The sequence below is a fragment of the Bactrocera latifrons genome, unplaced genomic scaffold, assembly GCF_001853355.1.
Source record: "Bactrocera latifrons isolate USDA-ARS-PBARC rearing strain unplaced genomic scaffold, ASM185335v1 scaffold_82, whole genome shotgun sequence".
NCBI lineage: Eukaryota > Metazoa > Arthropoda > Insecta > Diptera > Tephritidae > Bactrocera > Bactrocera latifrons.
The window spans coordinates 778,591-793,459 of NW_017537512.1; the positions used below are offsets into that span (position 1 = coordinate 778,591).

Genomic DNA, 14,869 nt, shown 5'->3' on the forward strand with positions numbered 1-14,869 from the left:
AATGAAACACACATCTTCCGGACATTTAAAAATTACAGAGCTTACAGCATTCCACAAAATTAAATTTTCTTTTATTATTAATATATTTAACTGAAATGCACCGACAACATGTACAATTATGTTTTAGCGCTCCATTGTTCCTACAAGCACTTGTGGATCTGGTGGCGCATCGCCCGGTTTATCTTCATCATCATCACCACCCGTAGATGGTACATCATCGCTTGGTGCTGGTGGTGCTGGCAGTTTTTTCGCCATATCTAAATATTTCTTGCTTTCAACGTCATCCAAAATCTTAAATGGTTGATCTTTGCCCACAATTGCAATTGAGATATTCTAAATTAATAAACAAATAATAAAAAAAATTAATCACACGCTTTATACAACAAATTTATATTGTGAAATTTACCAGTAATGGCGACTCGCTGTCTTCGTCATTGGGCAGTGAACCTCGTATAGCTTGTATGCCGTGACAAATTAATTCGTCTTTTGTGCAAACGAAATCACGACCTTTCGAACTTATGTTACGCTCCAAATATGTGCGCGCACTTTGTGACCGCGATCCAATCGACATCGCCTTACAATTGAAAAAGTTTGCTGAAGGATCTACTTGGAATATATGTGGACCTCTTTCGTCATAGCCGGCTACTAAAAGGCCCACACCATATGGACGACGATCATAACGTTGTGTTGTTACTTGCATTTTGTTGCCAAGATTCGAAATGAGACGTGATACCGGATATCTGGCACCATAAGCATACTTGTAATTTAAACATTCCGTACGTAAATAATTACTAAGTACGCGTGCATCAGCTGTAATGCCAGCTATGGATATGCCCAAATGATCATCAATTGGTATAATTTTACGCTGGGATGAAGAAAGCTCAGAAGCGGCACGACGCAAAGCAACCAACACAGCATAGTCTGAGTTTTTCAATCCAACCGTAGCCGAACCAAGTTTTACTGCCTCCATGGCATATTCTACTTGATGTAGTCGTCCCTGCGGACTCCACACAGTAACATCACTGTCATATTGGTTTCGAAACTGTAAACAAAATTAAATCTTATTTAAATTTACACTATTTTCAAGTACTTTCTTACCATTTTTGTTAATACAGGAAAATTCTACAATGATTCGGCAAATAGTAAATGACAATGCTTGTCGCCAATTCAGTATGAATAATAAACTCGCTTAATTAATTATTATATGGAGAGAATGAATAACACAGGGTGACGTAAAACGGATCAGCACTGCCAGGCTATTAATTATAAACCCTAACTTTTGTTTAAAGAACTAAAGAATTTGAAATTATAAATTTCTTTTGAATTACTATAAATATTTATTTTTTAGCTTGATATATATATGAATAACTAAAAGAAATTTGGAAATCTGCCATAACATTTGCTCAACAATAGTCCCAGGTTGATAATTTTTATATATTTTTATTAATTTTTTGTTTGACATAACATTTGCTTAACAATAATCTCTGGAGAACATGTTGACATTATAATGTTAATGTATATTTTACAAACTCATTCCTGCTAACAATTTAAACAAAGTTAATATTTCACGAAGTGAATTCCTTCGATGTAATTATTCTCACTGTTATAAGTTCTCTGTCTATAACCTCCAAATTACCGGAAAATTATTGTTATTGTTCTTGTAGGGTATATGCCAGAGAACGTATGTGTATTTTTTTTTTACGATATCTGAAAAAATATTACGATCTTTGGAAAAACTAACTATAACAGAGTGATATAAAGTAACAGCTTTTTTACATAATTATAATTTCCTTTTTTATGAATATGATATGAAATGCACTTCACTTCATCAACCTAAAACTTTTGAATAGCATTAAAAAATGTTAATTTTTGTTTACTAATTTAATATAAATTTTAAATCCATAGTTTGATACAAATTTATCGTTTGCGCTATCATCTTTAATGCCGGTTAAAAACTTTGATATCTTCACATCACTAATATGCGAAAGTTTCGTTTTATAAATATTGTTTGCGATTCGTATTAAATAACGCAAATCGACTGATATAGGTCAATATATTTGCTCTGGCAGAGTAACAAAAGATAAAGTAATGATTAGAATAGTTGCACTTAACGAAGAATGCAATGAAGAGCCCGAAGATCAAATTGTGGTTACAAAGGAAGCGCAGGTAACATTCTTTGATTGTTTGTTTATTATTAATACTGCTTTGTTTATTTTTAAAAACTATATATTGCAGGAAGCAATCGCTGAAGCCGAATATTTAAAGGCAATAAACTTAAAATGGAAGGGAGATGTAAAGTCGGCACTTTCTTTGTTAAGTCAGCTGTTGGAAACTCAAGTGCTCAATGAGGTTTGCATAAATGTTTACTCTTTTTAAAGTTTGTAAATTGGTGCATCTAAAAAAATATTTCGTGCAACATGAGATACCGCGGACAACGTATACTTTTGTGGAAATTTTCAATGATATAAATTAAATAATCAAACTGGGCTTGTATTTCTTCTGAGAATGCCCTTGTTGAGCTATCAAGGTGTCGTTTGTACTCAGAATTTTTCAATGTGAAACCCCAAACTATAGTTAATATTATTTTGATCTTAAATCGCGTATTAAGCAACATTAATTAAGGGGTATATTAATTTTTTAACGAAATTTGTAACATCTAGAAATAAATGTTGCAGATACTGAGCGAAATCAAGTACTTGTACCTATAGAAACTCATTTTGGTGAAGTGTATTATAGCTTCGGTGTAATCGGCGTTAACGTTTCTTCCCATTTTATATTTATTAAAACGATTTCTATTTTCATTACGTTTTCTAGCTTCTTGAGGAAGATCCAAATGGAAAACTACGTACGATTAGATACAATTGTCATAAAAATATTGCTTTCATATACGAGGAGAAAGAAGAGAATGAACTGGCTTTGGAGCATTACATAATGGTAATTGTAGCAAAATTTATAACATATGCCAAGCCAATAATTTAACGTAAAACATAATCATTTTAGGCTACACAATTAGACGACACAGATGTACACACCATGCATCGTTTTGGTCAGCTGGCACTAAAGCTAAAAGCAATAGAGTTGGCCGAGTTCGCCTTTGAGCGTTGCCTACGTTGCAATGCACAGCATTGGAGTGCCGCTGATGGAATGTTACGCACGCTATGTGAGAATCACAATATAATCGGCGCATATGGCTACGCTTTGAAATTATACACCAGAGATCCCACCTATGAACGCGCTGCCAAAATTCTATATGAAATATCGGATACTTTTAAATCATCTATGCAGCTTTGTGAAGATATGTATGGACCGATACCGAAGAGTTTGAAACCCCGCTCTACGTGGACAAAAGAAAGTGCTTTCCCACGCAACTACCGCAACGATGATTCAAAAACGGATACCACAAACTTTGCACTGCCTGATGAAATTGTGCAAAAGATCTGTGTTAAAGAGTTAAACTGGGTAACTTTAGGACAGTATATAGTGGCCTTATATCAGTATATGCAAGAAAATGGCAGAATATTAATTAAGCTTTTATGTTTAAAAGATATATTGGCTGATAGCAATAATACGTGTAAAATCGAAAATGTTCCACAACAAGAGAGTTGTATACAAACCGAAATAAGCGCTGCATCCAGTAGTAATTCCAATGACAATATGGAAGTAGTACCAGATACAGAACTGAGTAGCACTAATGTAACGAATGTTGCGCCAGCAGAGTCCAACGTTAACAATACACCACCAACAAGTGATGCAGAGCAAACGAAGAAAGTATCGGAAAATTCACCAGACGAAGCGGATAATTATGAGAAATCTTCTAACAATTCCGAATCAAATAAGCCCAAACCACGTAGACGTTGCAGTGATTTACATTTTCTAGAGCAGTGGGGTTGGCACAAAAATCGACGTTATAACTCGCGAAAAAAAGTCACAACAGATCGTGTCGAAGTGGATACTTCGTTAAAAGGCATACTACGAAAGATTTTCGCCAAGTATGCGAGGTAAGCTATTACTACCGCTGAAATAAACGAATATACATTTTTTATTTACATTATTTATATTTTTTTAGTGTTAACTTGGATGCAGGGTGGCCTTTTGGTACTGTTAACAACAACGAAAAAATTAGTGATGAAAAATGCAAAACTTGCAGTGAAATAATGTCAAATGAGACGTTTCAGGAAATAACGCGTGAATTTTTTAATGAGTTTGTTGCGAAAATTGAGGTAAAACGAAAGAAGCTGATAGTGATTTACTTTTATAGACATTTGTGGTGTACTACTCTGCTAATTGAAAGGTGAATTTTTTTATTTATACTTCGCTTGTTTTTCGAATCGGTAAATTGTTTTTACTATTAGTGACATCTATGGTAAATTTCACGTCAAAATGAAATGTGATACGCGTCGTTTTGTGAGGCTCTAAAAGTGAATTCTTCGATTGTTATTATGTCTGAATTTATTGAACAAAGAAGTGTGATAATGCACCATCTCATACTGCATTGGTTATTCGTGATCATTTCGCCACAATTTCAAGTAATATCGTGTCACAACCACCGCATTCGCACAATTCCACCACCTTCGTGTTACTTCTGGATTTCAGCAAATTCACATGACCACCCGAGGAAATCGTTTTGACTCAATTGAGGATATAAAAGCTGAATCGAAGAAAGCTCTGATGGCCATCACGACGGAGAATTTTTCCAAGTGCTATTATGACTGGAAAATTCGTGGCCATAAGTCCTGCTTGCAGCGGAGGAATTACTTTGAAGCAAATGAAATGGACCAAATTCACCTTTCAATTTGATCACAGTAGCAGTAGTAGTTTGTAACACCCAATCAATTTAACTGGAACTAACCCAGATTTTTTATCCGACTAAGGACTCTCAAACCGACACCATTCCTGGAAATTACTTCAGGAATGTTTTCTGCCACTGCAACAACAACAACATGCATGTCTGTCTGTATAACGCGAACTAACCGCTCAGTTTTTGATATAATCATCTGAAATTATCATATGTCCTTCATCGCAAGAAGCTGCTCATTTGTCCGAACAGTTGATATCATAAAGCTGTAATCTTTTCATACTCAAAAAATTCTCTTGTGAAGGGTATTATTGCTTCATTGCAGATTTAATGAACGTTTTGTCTTGTTTTTATTTATTTTTAACTTTTCATTATATCAATTATACAGGCCCAAACTCTGGATCCTCCCCTTCTGGTTTTCGAATGGCTCAAATGCATCTCGTCATTCTGGACAAAAGGTGTGCCTGATGACATACGCGTTTTATATCTGGAGATATTTCGTATTTATTTGTGAGTTAAATAATGGCTTTGTATAATTTTTATTGAGATAGACATAGATTTTACATACATATATTTATAATTCAAATTAATTTATTTTTTTATTCTAAAGGGATAATTTTGATTGTTCACCATGGAACCAGAAGAGCGTTGAAGATATTGAAACATTTTTCCGGATCTCGATTCTTTATCTAGAATTCGACTATACTATCAAAATATCACAGGATGCGTAAGTATTGAAAATTTAATTTTAAAATCAAAATCGGAATTAAAAAGTCACTTTAATACGAACGAGTCATATAATATTAAAATATTTTTTAATTAAAAATTGTTACTCCTGTTACTCCAACTTCAATTTTAGTAAAGTAAGTAAAATTTTAAAAAGTTTTAAATAAAAGCCTAAATTATAAATCATTTTAATTAAAAAATCGAATCTTAAATTTTACTCCTAATAGCTTTAAAAAAAATTTATTAAAAACATTAGTAACAAAAACTTAAATTTCTGTCCTAAAAGCTTTATAATAAAAAAATCCTAAATTATTTTTAAAAAAATTAGAGTATCACCAAAACTTTATTCTCGATAACTTAAATCTTAGTCTAATAGCTTCATAATAGTGTTTCCTGTATGTTTATTTTTGTTTTTCAGCGATCTATCACCCATATGGAAGCAAGTCTTCGATCAATTGGCTTTCAGATCCGGCACTGCTTTGGTGGCACTCGGCCAAGCATTCAATCAATACAAATTACGTCTGATCAATTTAGAGTACCTATGGTTTGACATACGCAATGAGTTGGAAAAATGTATTGCTTGTTTGGAGAACCAAGCCGAAATTATCACACTTTCTTATGATAATGAATATATACTACATTTACCGAATTTAAACTCAAAATGTATAACAAAATATGTGTTGCAAGAAACTATAACGGTTTTTAAAAGGTAAGTTTTATATTTAAAATTCTTATTTTTTTTTATATGTCAATATATAACAAGCATATTTTCAGGCGCATTTCATTGAGCAAGATACCGAAACTGTTTGAAGATGAAAAATGGCAAGAAATTGTGCAAATACTAACGGAAAACTTATGCAATGATGTGGAAGTCGAAAACTGTGAAAATTGGGTGAAAAATTTTAAGACTCAAGTCGAAATTCTACTACAATCGCTTTGGAATATGGCTGCTTTTGAGGTGAGCGCTTGCGCTGCGGTTTTAAATTGCAAAACACGCATTTAAAAAGTAATAACATTCAATAATTAATGAAAAACTTGCCAAACTTAATATTCTAGGACTGCATGAAATGGGCTGAGAAATGTTTGCACTTTACCGTTGTTAAATATATGAAGGAAACAAGCAAAATACGTCAGCAGGAATTGTGGTCGGTTGCATTAAATTATATATATTCATATATAGAAGTAATAATTTTAAACGAAGGCACCGATATTTGTAAGTGTATTATACAAGTTTAAACTAAATTGATGAAAAAATAAAACATTTTTTAGTGCTTTGCCTTGAAGAGACGCTGGCTCGTCTCGTGCAGAATACGATTTGCGTGCTGTCCTTTCATCTGGATATAAATCAGCCCGTCGATAAAAATAGTAATCCAGAGCACGAGTTCAATATGAAACGACCTTTCGTCATTTTACATCAAATTCTCTTGAGGTAATAGCAATATTTGTTTTTATAAATAAGTATAATAATAACAAGTAACAAATCCTTATTTTAATTTTTACGCTTTTTAGTGATGAGAATAACACTTTAACTGTGGCCAAATGTAAAACTAGTAGCGATGCTGAGGGAGAAGAGGAACCTTTGCCAAGTTCATTTACATTATTATTTACAGCACATGAGTTTTTGGGGAAATTTCAAGCTTGCACCCGTAACAATGGCGATTTTTTGCTTTATATTTTGGATGTTATTGTGCCGATAATCCGAGCGCCACTCTATGACGCATGTCGCGATACACTCTACGAATATTTGGAGCAAGTAAGTGGAAAATAACTGCAAGGCTTGGCAATAAAATCGCAATTTTTCTACATATGCTCTTATTTCGCAGGTGACTTTTTGTTTGTACGGTTATCCGCAAAAGAAGGCGCGTTCACGCCATCTAGAGGATCATGAGGCCACAAATGTCGAATTGACGTGGGCGAAGGCAGTACAAGCATTTGACTTATACAAACCGGAATGTTTACCTGAAATAAATTCTTATAAATTGGATTCAATAACAGCTGATTTGGAACAATTTTTCCTAAAAATTGTCGCCTTAATGCCGAACGAATTGGATCCAACGCCAGCCACAACGAAGATACTGGAATTCATTAAAGGAAATGATTTTGAAACACTAGAACCAGCCCATACTTCACTGCCATATAAAATACGCTGCATTTTCTATTTACTAGCTGATTATTATTTCAAAAATCGCGATTTTTCGAAAGCTATCAAGTACTATACTTTGGATTTGACAATAAGTCCCACACGCTTCGATTCGTGGGCCGGCATGGCTTTGTCTAAGGCGAGTAAAATCGAAACAAGACTTAACGGATTGACTCCACTCAAGTAAGCATATTTAGTTTAATTTGCAAATAACTAACTCCTAACCTAACTTTTTTTGTTTTATTTTTTTAGTCCCAATAATGTGTTAGCAGAATCCGAAGATACAATTCGCTGTTTCGAAATGTGCATTTGTTTGAATCGTCAACAAACGCTGCTTTGGATAGAATATGGCTCATTCACCTACACAATGCATTCGTATTGCTCACGACAACTCAAGAATTCAGCCGAAAGTTTAACAGCCGAGCAGTAAGCGACACCCACATAACAGTACTTGTGTTAATTACTATTAATTGTTTCATTTACTTATTTTTGAAGATCATCACTGCTGCAGACACGCAAGGTTCGCGCATTGAATATAGCACACAACTGTTTTTCCTTGGCTGCTGCTTTACAAAACACAGAGCAAACAGAGGGCGAGGAGAATGAAGACTCACATGAGGAGAAATGGTTATGCCAGTATATGTTGGGAAAAATTGCTGAAAAGCAAAAAGACCACCCTAAAATTTTTCTGAATTTTTATTTGAAGGTAATTTTTCTTAATACATATTTGAATTTTTATTAGAATTTATTTTTCCCTAAATAGATTTCAACCTTGTTAAAGGAATTTTTATGTGAAAACATATTAGATTTTTTATTTGATGTCTTTTTTCTGAAGCAATTTTAATTTTTATATGAAGGTAATATTTCCTAAACATATTTGAGCTTCTATTCGATGGTATTTTTTTCTAAAACATGTTTTAATTTTTAATCGAGGGTATTTTATTTTTGAAGGTATTTTTTCCTAAAACAAATTTAAGTTTTTATTTTAAAGTAATTTTTCCTAAAGCATGTGTGAATTGTTATTTAAGGTATTTTCATTAATTTTCATATTTTTTTTTCCTAAAACATATTTGAATTTTTATATGAAAGTATTTGAGGGTATTTTTTTTTCCTAAAACATATTTGAAATTTTATTTGAAGGTATTTTTTCCTAAAACTTAATCGAATTTTTACTAGAAAATATTTTTTCCTAAAATTTATTGGATTTTTTATTTGAAGTTATCTTTTCCCAAAACATATTTTTATTTGAAGGTATTTGAAGGTATTTTTTCGTATAAAATATTTAAATTTTTATTTGAAGGTATTTCTTCCCGATTTTTATTTTAAGAGTTTTTTGTAAACGTCAAACTTTTCACTAACTAATGATATTTTCTTTTTAGGCTGCCAATAATCTGTATGAAAGCAATGCTACTTATCCCATCAAGATTAATCATAGCAATCCAACAACGTTGTCTGTCGAGGCCTTGGAAATTTTCTATCGGACAAATGCATCGATCATAAAATTCATGGGAAGCCAAAAAGAAATTTCACGCGATATTGGTAATCATCTAAGCAACGTTTTAAAGAGCTTGGCAAGCAGTCCTTTTGCTTTTAATAAAGCAAAAATCGATGGTAAATAAACAGTTATACATGTACCAAATATATTTACTAAAAAATTTTATTTTATTGAAACTTGCAGGCAACAGTTTAAATGCGTTGAAGCGCAAAGTAGTCATTGACAAGGGTGATCAAGCAAAAATAGCGAAAACTTGCAAGAAGCCAAATTTCGATGCAAACTGCAGTCCGGCTATGCGTACGGAGGCAACGAAAGAAGAAGTAGAAGAACAAAATGCCAAGGAGAGAGAAGCACCCAAAGTTACTGTACCGGCACAAGAGTTGAATGTTGAGAAAGCTGCGGTTAGTAAAAGCAATCCCTCACGCCGTGAGTCGGAGGTAAGTGAAACTTTTTCTATGACTAATGCATATTTAAGCGTATATATGCGAAAAAGAATTCAGATGCGATTAATTTGACTTTGGGTTATGTGAGTTTAAAACTACAGGGAAGCTGAAATACTGTTCATTGCTAGTAACGATCGCATTAATATTGTTATAATATACAAAACAGCATTAGAGGTGCAACTAGACAGTGTACGTTTTTAAAGCATTTAGAAATACCAAAACAGGCAGATAAAAAACATAAATAGTTTCGAATCCTTATTAGGCTCTTGACATATTTGCGTTCAATGTGAAAACCGGCCATGGCAATGTATATTTTTATATCAACGAGGAACCCTGCCACTTAAAAGAAGGTGAGGTGAGAATTTTCTACTGGAATTAAGGGTCCCTACCTCAAACTAAGTTAAAATAAAGTGAAAAAATAAGTATTTTAAATAAAAAAAATTAAAATGTCCTTAGGGCATAAAAAGGTTAGCTTAACCAAAATTCCATAAAAGAAAAAAGATAAAACTAAAAAACCAAAAACTTGTTAACTTGAAATTTTCACATAAATTTTGAGGTTATGCAAAAAAAATATTAGGGGATAGTCTGGTGTAGACGCCTAAATAAAATAGTTTGGCGCTATAACTGTTCCGTTCTCACAGGCAACATTTTTGAAAAAATATGGACCCATGATTCCACCGACCCACAAGCCGCACCAACTTGGACCGGCGCCGAGTCGATTATCCGCGGCCTTCGTGTACATTTTCAGCTACGGCTGCTAAATTTTTTCCACTGCATGCTGGCCTCATCTATTCGGTCGAATATTATCCAACAATGAATGCTGGGTCTCAAGATGAGTGATGGTGTTGTGAATAGTACGCTCAGTAGGCTGATTATGTTGATCATAAGTTGAGCGAAACCCGCGAAATACATATTTAAAGAATTGTAAACGTTGCTCAAGCGTAAGTCTTTTCATGAACAAATTTCAAACTGAATAAAAATAATATGACAACTTTACACGACTCACGCGTGATCTGTCAAAAAAAGGCTATTGAAAAAAAACCTCGACTTGAATCAACTGTTCTATATTCCTAAAATTCAAATATTTATAATAATGTGGTTCTCATTAAGTCCTAAAGAAGCTTTAGTTTTTCTAGTTGAAAACTGCTTTTAAAGAGAATTTATTAATTTTCTGGTGTCTGTTGTCCATTCGCGACTTAGTATCGTATTTTCTGCACAATTTTGTTGACACTTCGACTAGAAATTCAATCGATAGCAAAGTGCTTCGGGAAAAAATTCAAAATTAAACATAGTTTCCGTTTAACAAATAAAATTAATTTTCATACTTTTCTCAAGAAATCTTAAAGAGTTTACTGATATATTTTTTGCCTTCTTTAAATTCTTACTTGTGCATGAAATGTGTTTTTTGTAGTTTTTTTTTTTTTTGTTTTTACATATCGTATGTGTTATACAGTATAAGTAGTATAAATGTACAAATATTACCAAAAGACTACTGGATTTTTATAATAAAAAGAGTACAAATATTTTTTGTTAAATTAAATTTCAAGTATTCGGGGAAGCCTTAATTGTTAGTGTCGGTGTGGAGTTCAGCTTGACTTGTCCTTGATACCACACCTTCAAGCGATGAGCGATCTCCGAAAAGGAGGGCCTTCGCACGGACTGCTCATGCCAACATTCGATCATAAGCGAATAAACCGCTGTCGGGCATGCCTCGGGACATGATAGTAATTGTCGTGAGCGTACTAAATTTATAACCTCCTGATTACTATGACCATAGTATGGCTGGAAAATGAAATAGCAAATTGTTTAGTAGAAACAACGCATTTAAAGGGTTGTAATTTTTATACCTGCATGCCGTAGCTATAAATCTCCCATAACACCACACCGAAAGACCAAACGTCACTCTCAGTTGTAAATTTGCCATATAAAATCGATTCGGATGGCATCCATCTAACCGGCAAAAGTGATTTCGATTGTACTCTGCAACAAAAAATATATATACATATATGTATACATATTTATTTTTTTGTTTATTTTTAGCAATATATATAATTTTAACCCTTACCTGTAATAATCAGAGCTATAAATATCTCTAGAGAGTCCGAAATCCGAGATTTTAACTGTGAGTTTGTCACCAACCAAGCAATTTCGTGCTGCCAAATCGCGATGCACATAATGATGACTTGACAAATATTCCATGCCTTCACTAATCTGCAGTGAGATCTTTAGGAATTCCAATTGTGTTAGCGACTTATTTTCACTCGGTGAATTGGCGATGAGAAACTCGTGCAGATCGCCATTCGACATGTACTCGAAGAGCATACAGTAGGGCTCCTTGTTCAGCACCACACCCAAAATGCAAACGATATTGTCGTGTTTCAAGTCGGAGATCAGTTCGATTTCACGTCGAAAATCCTGTTGTGTTTTGAGTGAGGCATTCTCTTTTAACGCCTTAACTGCCACGAATATTTTCTCGCCATTCATTTGTGTCAGCTGACCCTTATACACTTTGCCTGTAAAGCATGTGAAATTTATTATTGGTTGTTGGTGTAAAATTTACTTATTTTTACATACCAAATGCACCCTCTCCCAATTCCTCAACAAATTCCATATCTTGTAGCGTATACTGTGGCACTCGCAGCAATGAGCTTCTCTCGAGATTTTGTGAAAACATAGAGGGCTGCTGCTCATTTGTTGTATTGCTATTCAAACGTGTCATTTCCAATGACGAGTTCACTTGTGAGTTGCCATAAATATTTTTATCCGCATTTGGTGTGTTGATCTGTGAGAAAGAATTATTAAATTATTTTTACAGTTTTTTCATTAATAATTAGTATAAGGGAAAGACTTTCAAGTTCGAAATACATATATTACTGATTATTTTCCGAAGCAAAGTTACAATTTCCGATCAAATTGTTACTATATGGCATATATCTGCCATATAAACTGATTATTTGACAAGATATCTTAATGAAATTCAGCACAGACAACTTTCCAAGACAGCTATTCAATCTCCGAATAAATTGTTATGATCGGACAACTATAGCATATAGCTGCCATACAAACTGACCGTTAAAAATCGAGTTCTTGTATGGAAACTTTTTTATTTGGCAAAATATCTTCACAAAATTTGAAATAGATTACTGTCCGAGGTCACTGTACAATCTCCAATACCAAATTGGTATCATCAGATAACTATAGCATATAGCTGCCATACAAACTAACCGATCAAAATCTAATCCTTGTATGAAAAACCTTTTTATTTCTCAAAGAATCCTTACAAAAATTGGTATGAATTCTTATCTAAGGCAATCTTGCAATCACCGAAGAAATTATTCAGGTCGGACCACTATAGCCTATAGCTGTCATACAAACTGACCGATAAAAATAAGTCCTTATATGGAAAACTTCTTTTTAATAAGATATCTTTACTAAATTTGGTAAGATTATTGTTGTTGTTAACGTTTTTCTTGTCTACTCACATTTTGTATGTTCGTCATACCGCCCTCGCGTCGCTTCTTCACACACACATAGACCATATAAAATATAACACAACCAATTACAGTGCCAATTGTCACAAAGATGTAGAACCACATTTTATCAGCACATTTTGGTATATCACATAATTCGATAATTTTCTCAAACGATTTGTCATCCACAAAGCACCAAGGTCGCTCCTCCACATTGCCGGGATTTCTACAAAGCCAAAATAAACATAAATTTTTATGTACATATATATAACGAACTCTGTTTACCGGCAATAATTTTGTCCCGCCAATTCTGGAAAGTCTGAGATCTCCTTCATTAGCCAAGACCAACGCAGACATGTTTTACCTGTGCTCGACCACGCTAACGTTCCACGGTAACCAGCACCGTTCTCCCAATAACAATCCTGTTCGGGATTTACATCGATGGTGATGCCCAACGATGAGCAATCATTTGAACGTGGCAAACTTTGACATTCTTCTAATGGTAGCTTTTGTCCCAAAACCGGATGCCTTTTTGCAATCGCATACTCTTTCTGACACAATTCATTCTCTAGCAATTCGCATTCGTCACGACAAATGCGGCGTAAATTTTCCGATTCTCTTGTTGGTGGATATTGACTCGAAATCTCCGCGGAGAAGACATCATCGTAAGCTATGGTCGATTTACGTTTCAGAAACGAACGTCGATCTTTGATGTTTTTGTCGAGAAAACGCGGTCGTCGATAACCGGTTAAATGATTCTCAGTGCTGGCACTTGTCTCGTGTGTGACATTATTCTTTTTCGATTTGCGATCCTTTTGTGCGGCGCGATTGGAGAAGTAGAGTAAATTTGTGCGTTCTGGCGTGCGGCAGAGTGGCAGTGAGCTGAAGCAAAGGCTTGGCAGTGCATATACGCGGCAGTTCGGATTCATATCCCTGCAATTAATAGTTTGTTTATAATTAAATACACTTTTATTTGCATATATATTTTATTTATATGCACATACTTGGATTCCTTTATGACGCCATAGGCTGCTTTGAGACGCTCTTCGATTTCGTTGAGTGACAGATTTGGCGGCACGAAGACGCTTTGGTTCTTTAAGTACTTCTCACATACTGTACCGTAATAAATTTGACATATGCCGGCTGGTATCTAAATATTTTTAAAAAAATTAAATAATTTTAATTTAATAATATTATTTAATTTAAGTAAAATATTTGCTAATGAAATATATAGAATTCTACAGGCTGAAATTGTATGCTTTAAAACTATCCAAAATTTCTTTTTGAATGTAAAGCAATTCCTGTATGCTTAAGATGGAGAAATGACATGTAAGCCCACTAAACACACTCCAGATCAAATTTGACTCGGACTGTTCACCTAGCAGTTGTATGTATCACCTAAAACTAATCGAGACAGGTATGGGGTTATATATAAATAAATGATTAGGATGACGAGACGAGTTGAAACCGGATTGGTCGCCTGTCTGTCTGTCTGTTTGTCTGTCTATCTCGATGAAACTTGGTACGCCGGTTGTTTAGTACAAAATACCACGAGTTCGTAGATGGGCGTATTCGGACCACACCCGCGCCCACAAAACGCCATTAACCCAAAAATCTATAATGTGTCATAACTAAGCACTAAATTAGCTATAAAACTATAATTTGGTGGACAAAAATTTTCCGATGAAATAAGTAAGGCCCCACAAATTTTTTTTAATTTTGTTTGAGAAATTTTAACAGTAACTTAAATTTATTTAACGATTTATGTTTTTATTTTTTCAATTTTGTTTTTATTAATTT

At 34.0% G+C, this 14,869-nt stretch overlaps 3 protein-coding genes across 3 annotated transcripts in view; 1 reads left to right on the forward strand and 2 right to left on the reverse strand.

Annotated features, from left to right (window-relative positions):
- Positions 1-41: 41 nt before the first annotated feature.
- On the reverse strand, positions 42-1,184 carry LOC108977005 (proteasome subunit alpha type-1). The gene is made up of 3 exons (XM_018946485.1): positions 1,099-1,184; positions 407-1,042; positions 42-333 (listed from the first exon to the last, which is right to left on the reverse strand). The coding sequence occupies exons 1-3, from the start codon at positions 1,099-1,101 to the stop codon at positions 124-126; spliced, it is 849 nt and encodes a 282-aa protein (XP_018802030.1). The 5' UTR covers positions 1,102-1,184; the 3' UTR covers positions 42-123.
- Positions 1,185-1,976: 792 nt separating this feature from the next.
- LOC108976982 (calcineurin-binding protein cabin-1-like) overlaps positions 1,977-14,869 on the forward strand; it is a 23,099-nt gene continuing 10,206 nt past the window's right edge. The window contains exons 1-17 of the mRNA XM_018946447.1: positions 1,977-2,166; positions 2,236-2,349; positions 2,815-2,934; positions 3,001-3,998; positions 4,067-4,220; positions 5,184-5,305; positions 5,406-5,522; positions 5,940-6,230; positions 6,296-6,479; positions 6,578-6,734; positions 6,791-6,950; positions 7,031-7,274; positions 7,345-7,844; positions 7,914-8,087; positions 8,157-8,367; positions 9,041-9,272; positions 9,340-9,593. Coding sequence (XP_018801992.1) covers positions 2,089-2,166; positions 2,236-2,349; positions 2,815-2,934; positions 3,001-3,998; positions 4,067-4,220; positions 5,184-5,305; positions 5,406-5,522; positions 5,940-6,230; positions 6,296-6,479; positions 6,578-6,734; positions 6,791-6,950; positions 7,031-7,274; positions 7,345-7,844; positions 7,914-8,087; positions 8,157-8,367; positions 9,041-9,272; positions 9,340-9,593 — 4,110 coding nt within the window. The 5' untranslated portion in view covers positions 1,977-2,088. The remainder of the gene's footprint in view (positions 2,167-2,235; positions 2,350-2,814; positions 2,935-3,000; positions 3,999-4,066; positions 4,221-5,183; positions 5,306-5,405; positions 5,523-5,939; positions 6,231-6,295; positions 6,480-6,577; positions 6,735-6,790; positions 6,951-7,030; positions 7,275-7,344; positions 7,845-7,913; positions 8,088-8,156; positions 8,368-9,040; positions 9,273-9,339; positions 9,594-14,869) is intronic.
- LOC108976983 (tyrosine-protein kinase transmembrane receptor Ror) overlaps positions 10,972-14,869 on the reverse strand; it is a 5,835-nt gene continuing 1,937 nt past the window's right edge. Inside the window, exons 3-9 of the mRNA XM_018946448.1 lie at positions 14,074-14,219; positions 13,355-14,002; positions 13,082-13,295; positions 12,174-12,381; positions 11,665-12,112; positions 11,447-11,579; positions 10,972-11,381 (exon numbers count right to left, since the gene is read on the reverse strand). Coding sequence (XP_018801993.1) covers positions 11,142-11,381; positions 11,447-11,579; positions 11,665-12,112; positions 12,174-12,381; positions 13,082-13,295; positions 13,355-14,002; positions 14,074-14,219 — 2,037 coding nt within the window. The 3' untranslated portion in view covers positions 10,972-11,141. The remainder of the gene's footprint in view (positions 11,382-11,446; positions 11,580-11,664; positions 12,113-12,173; positions 12,382-13,081; positions 13,296-13,354; positions 14,003-14,073; positions 14,220-14,869) is intronic.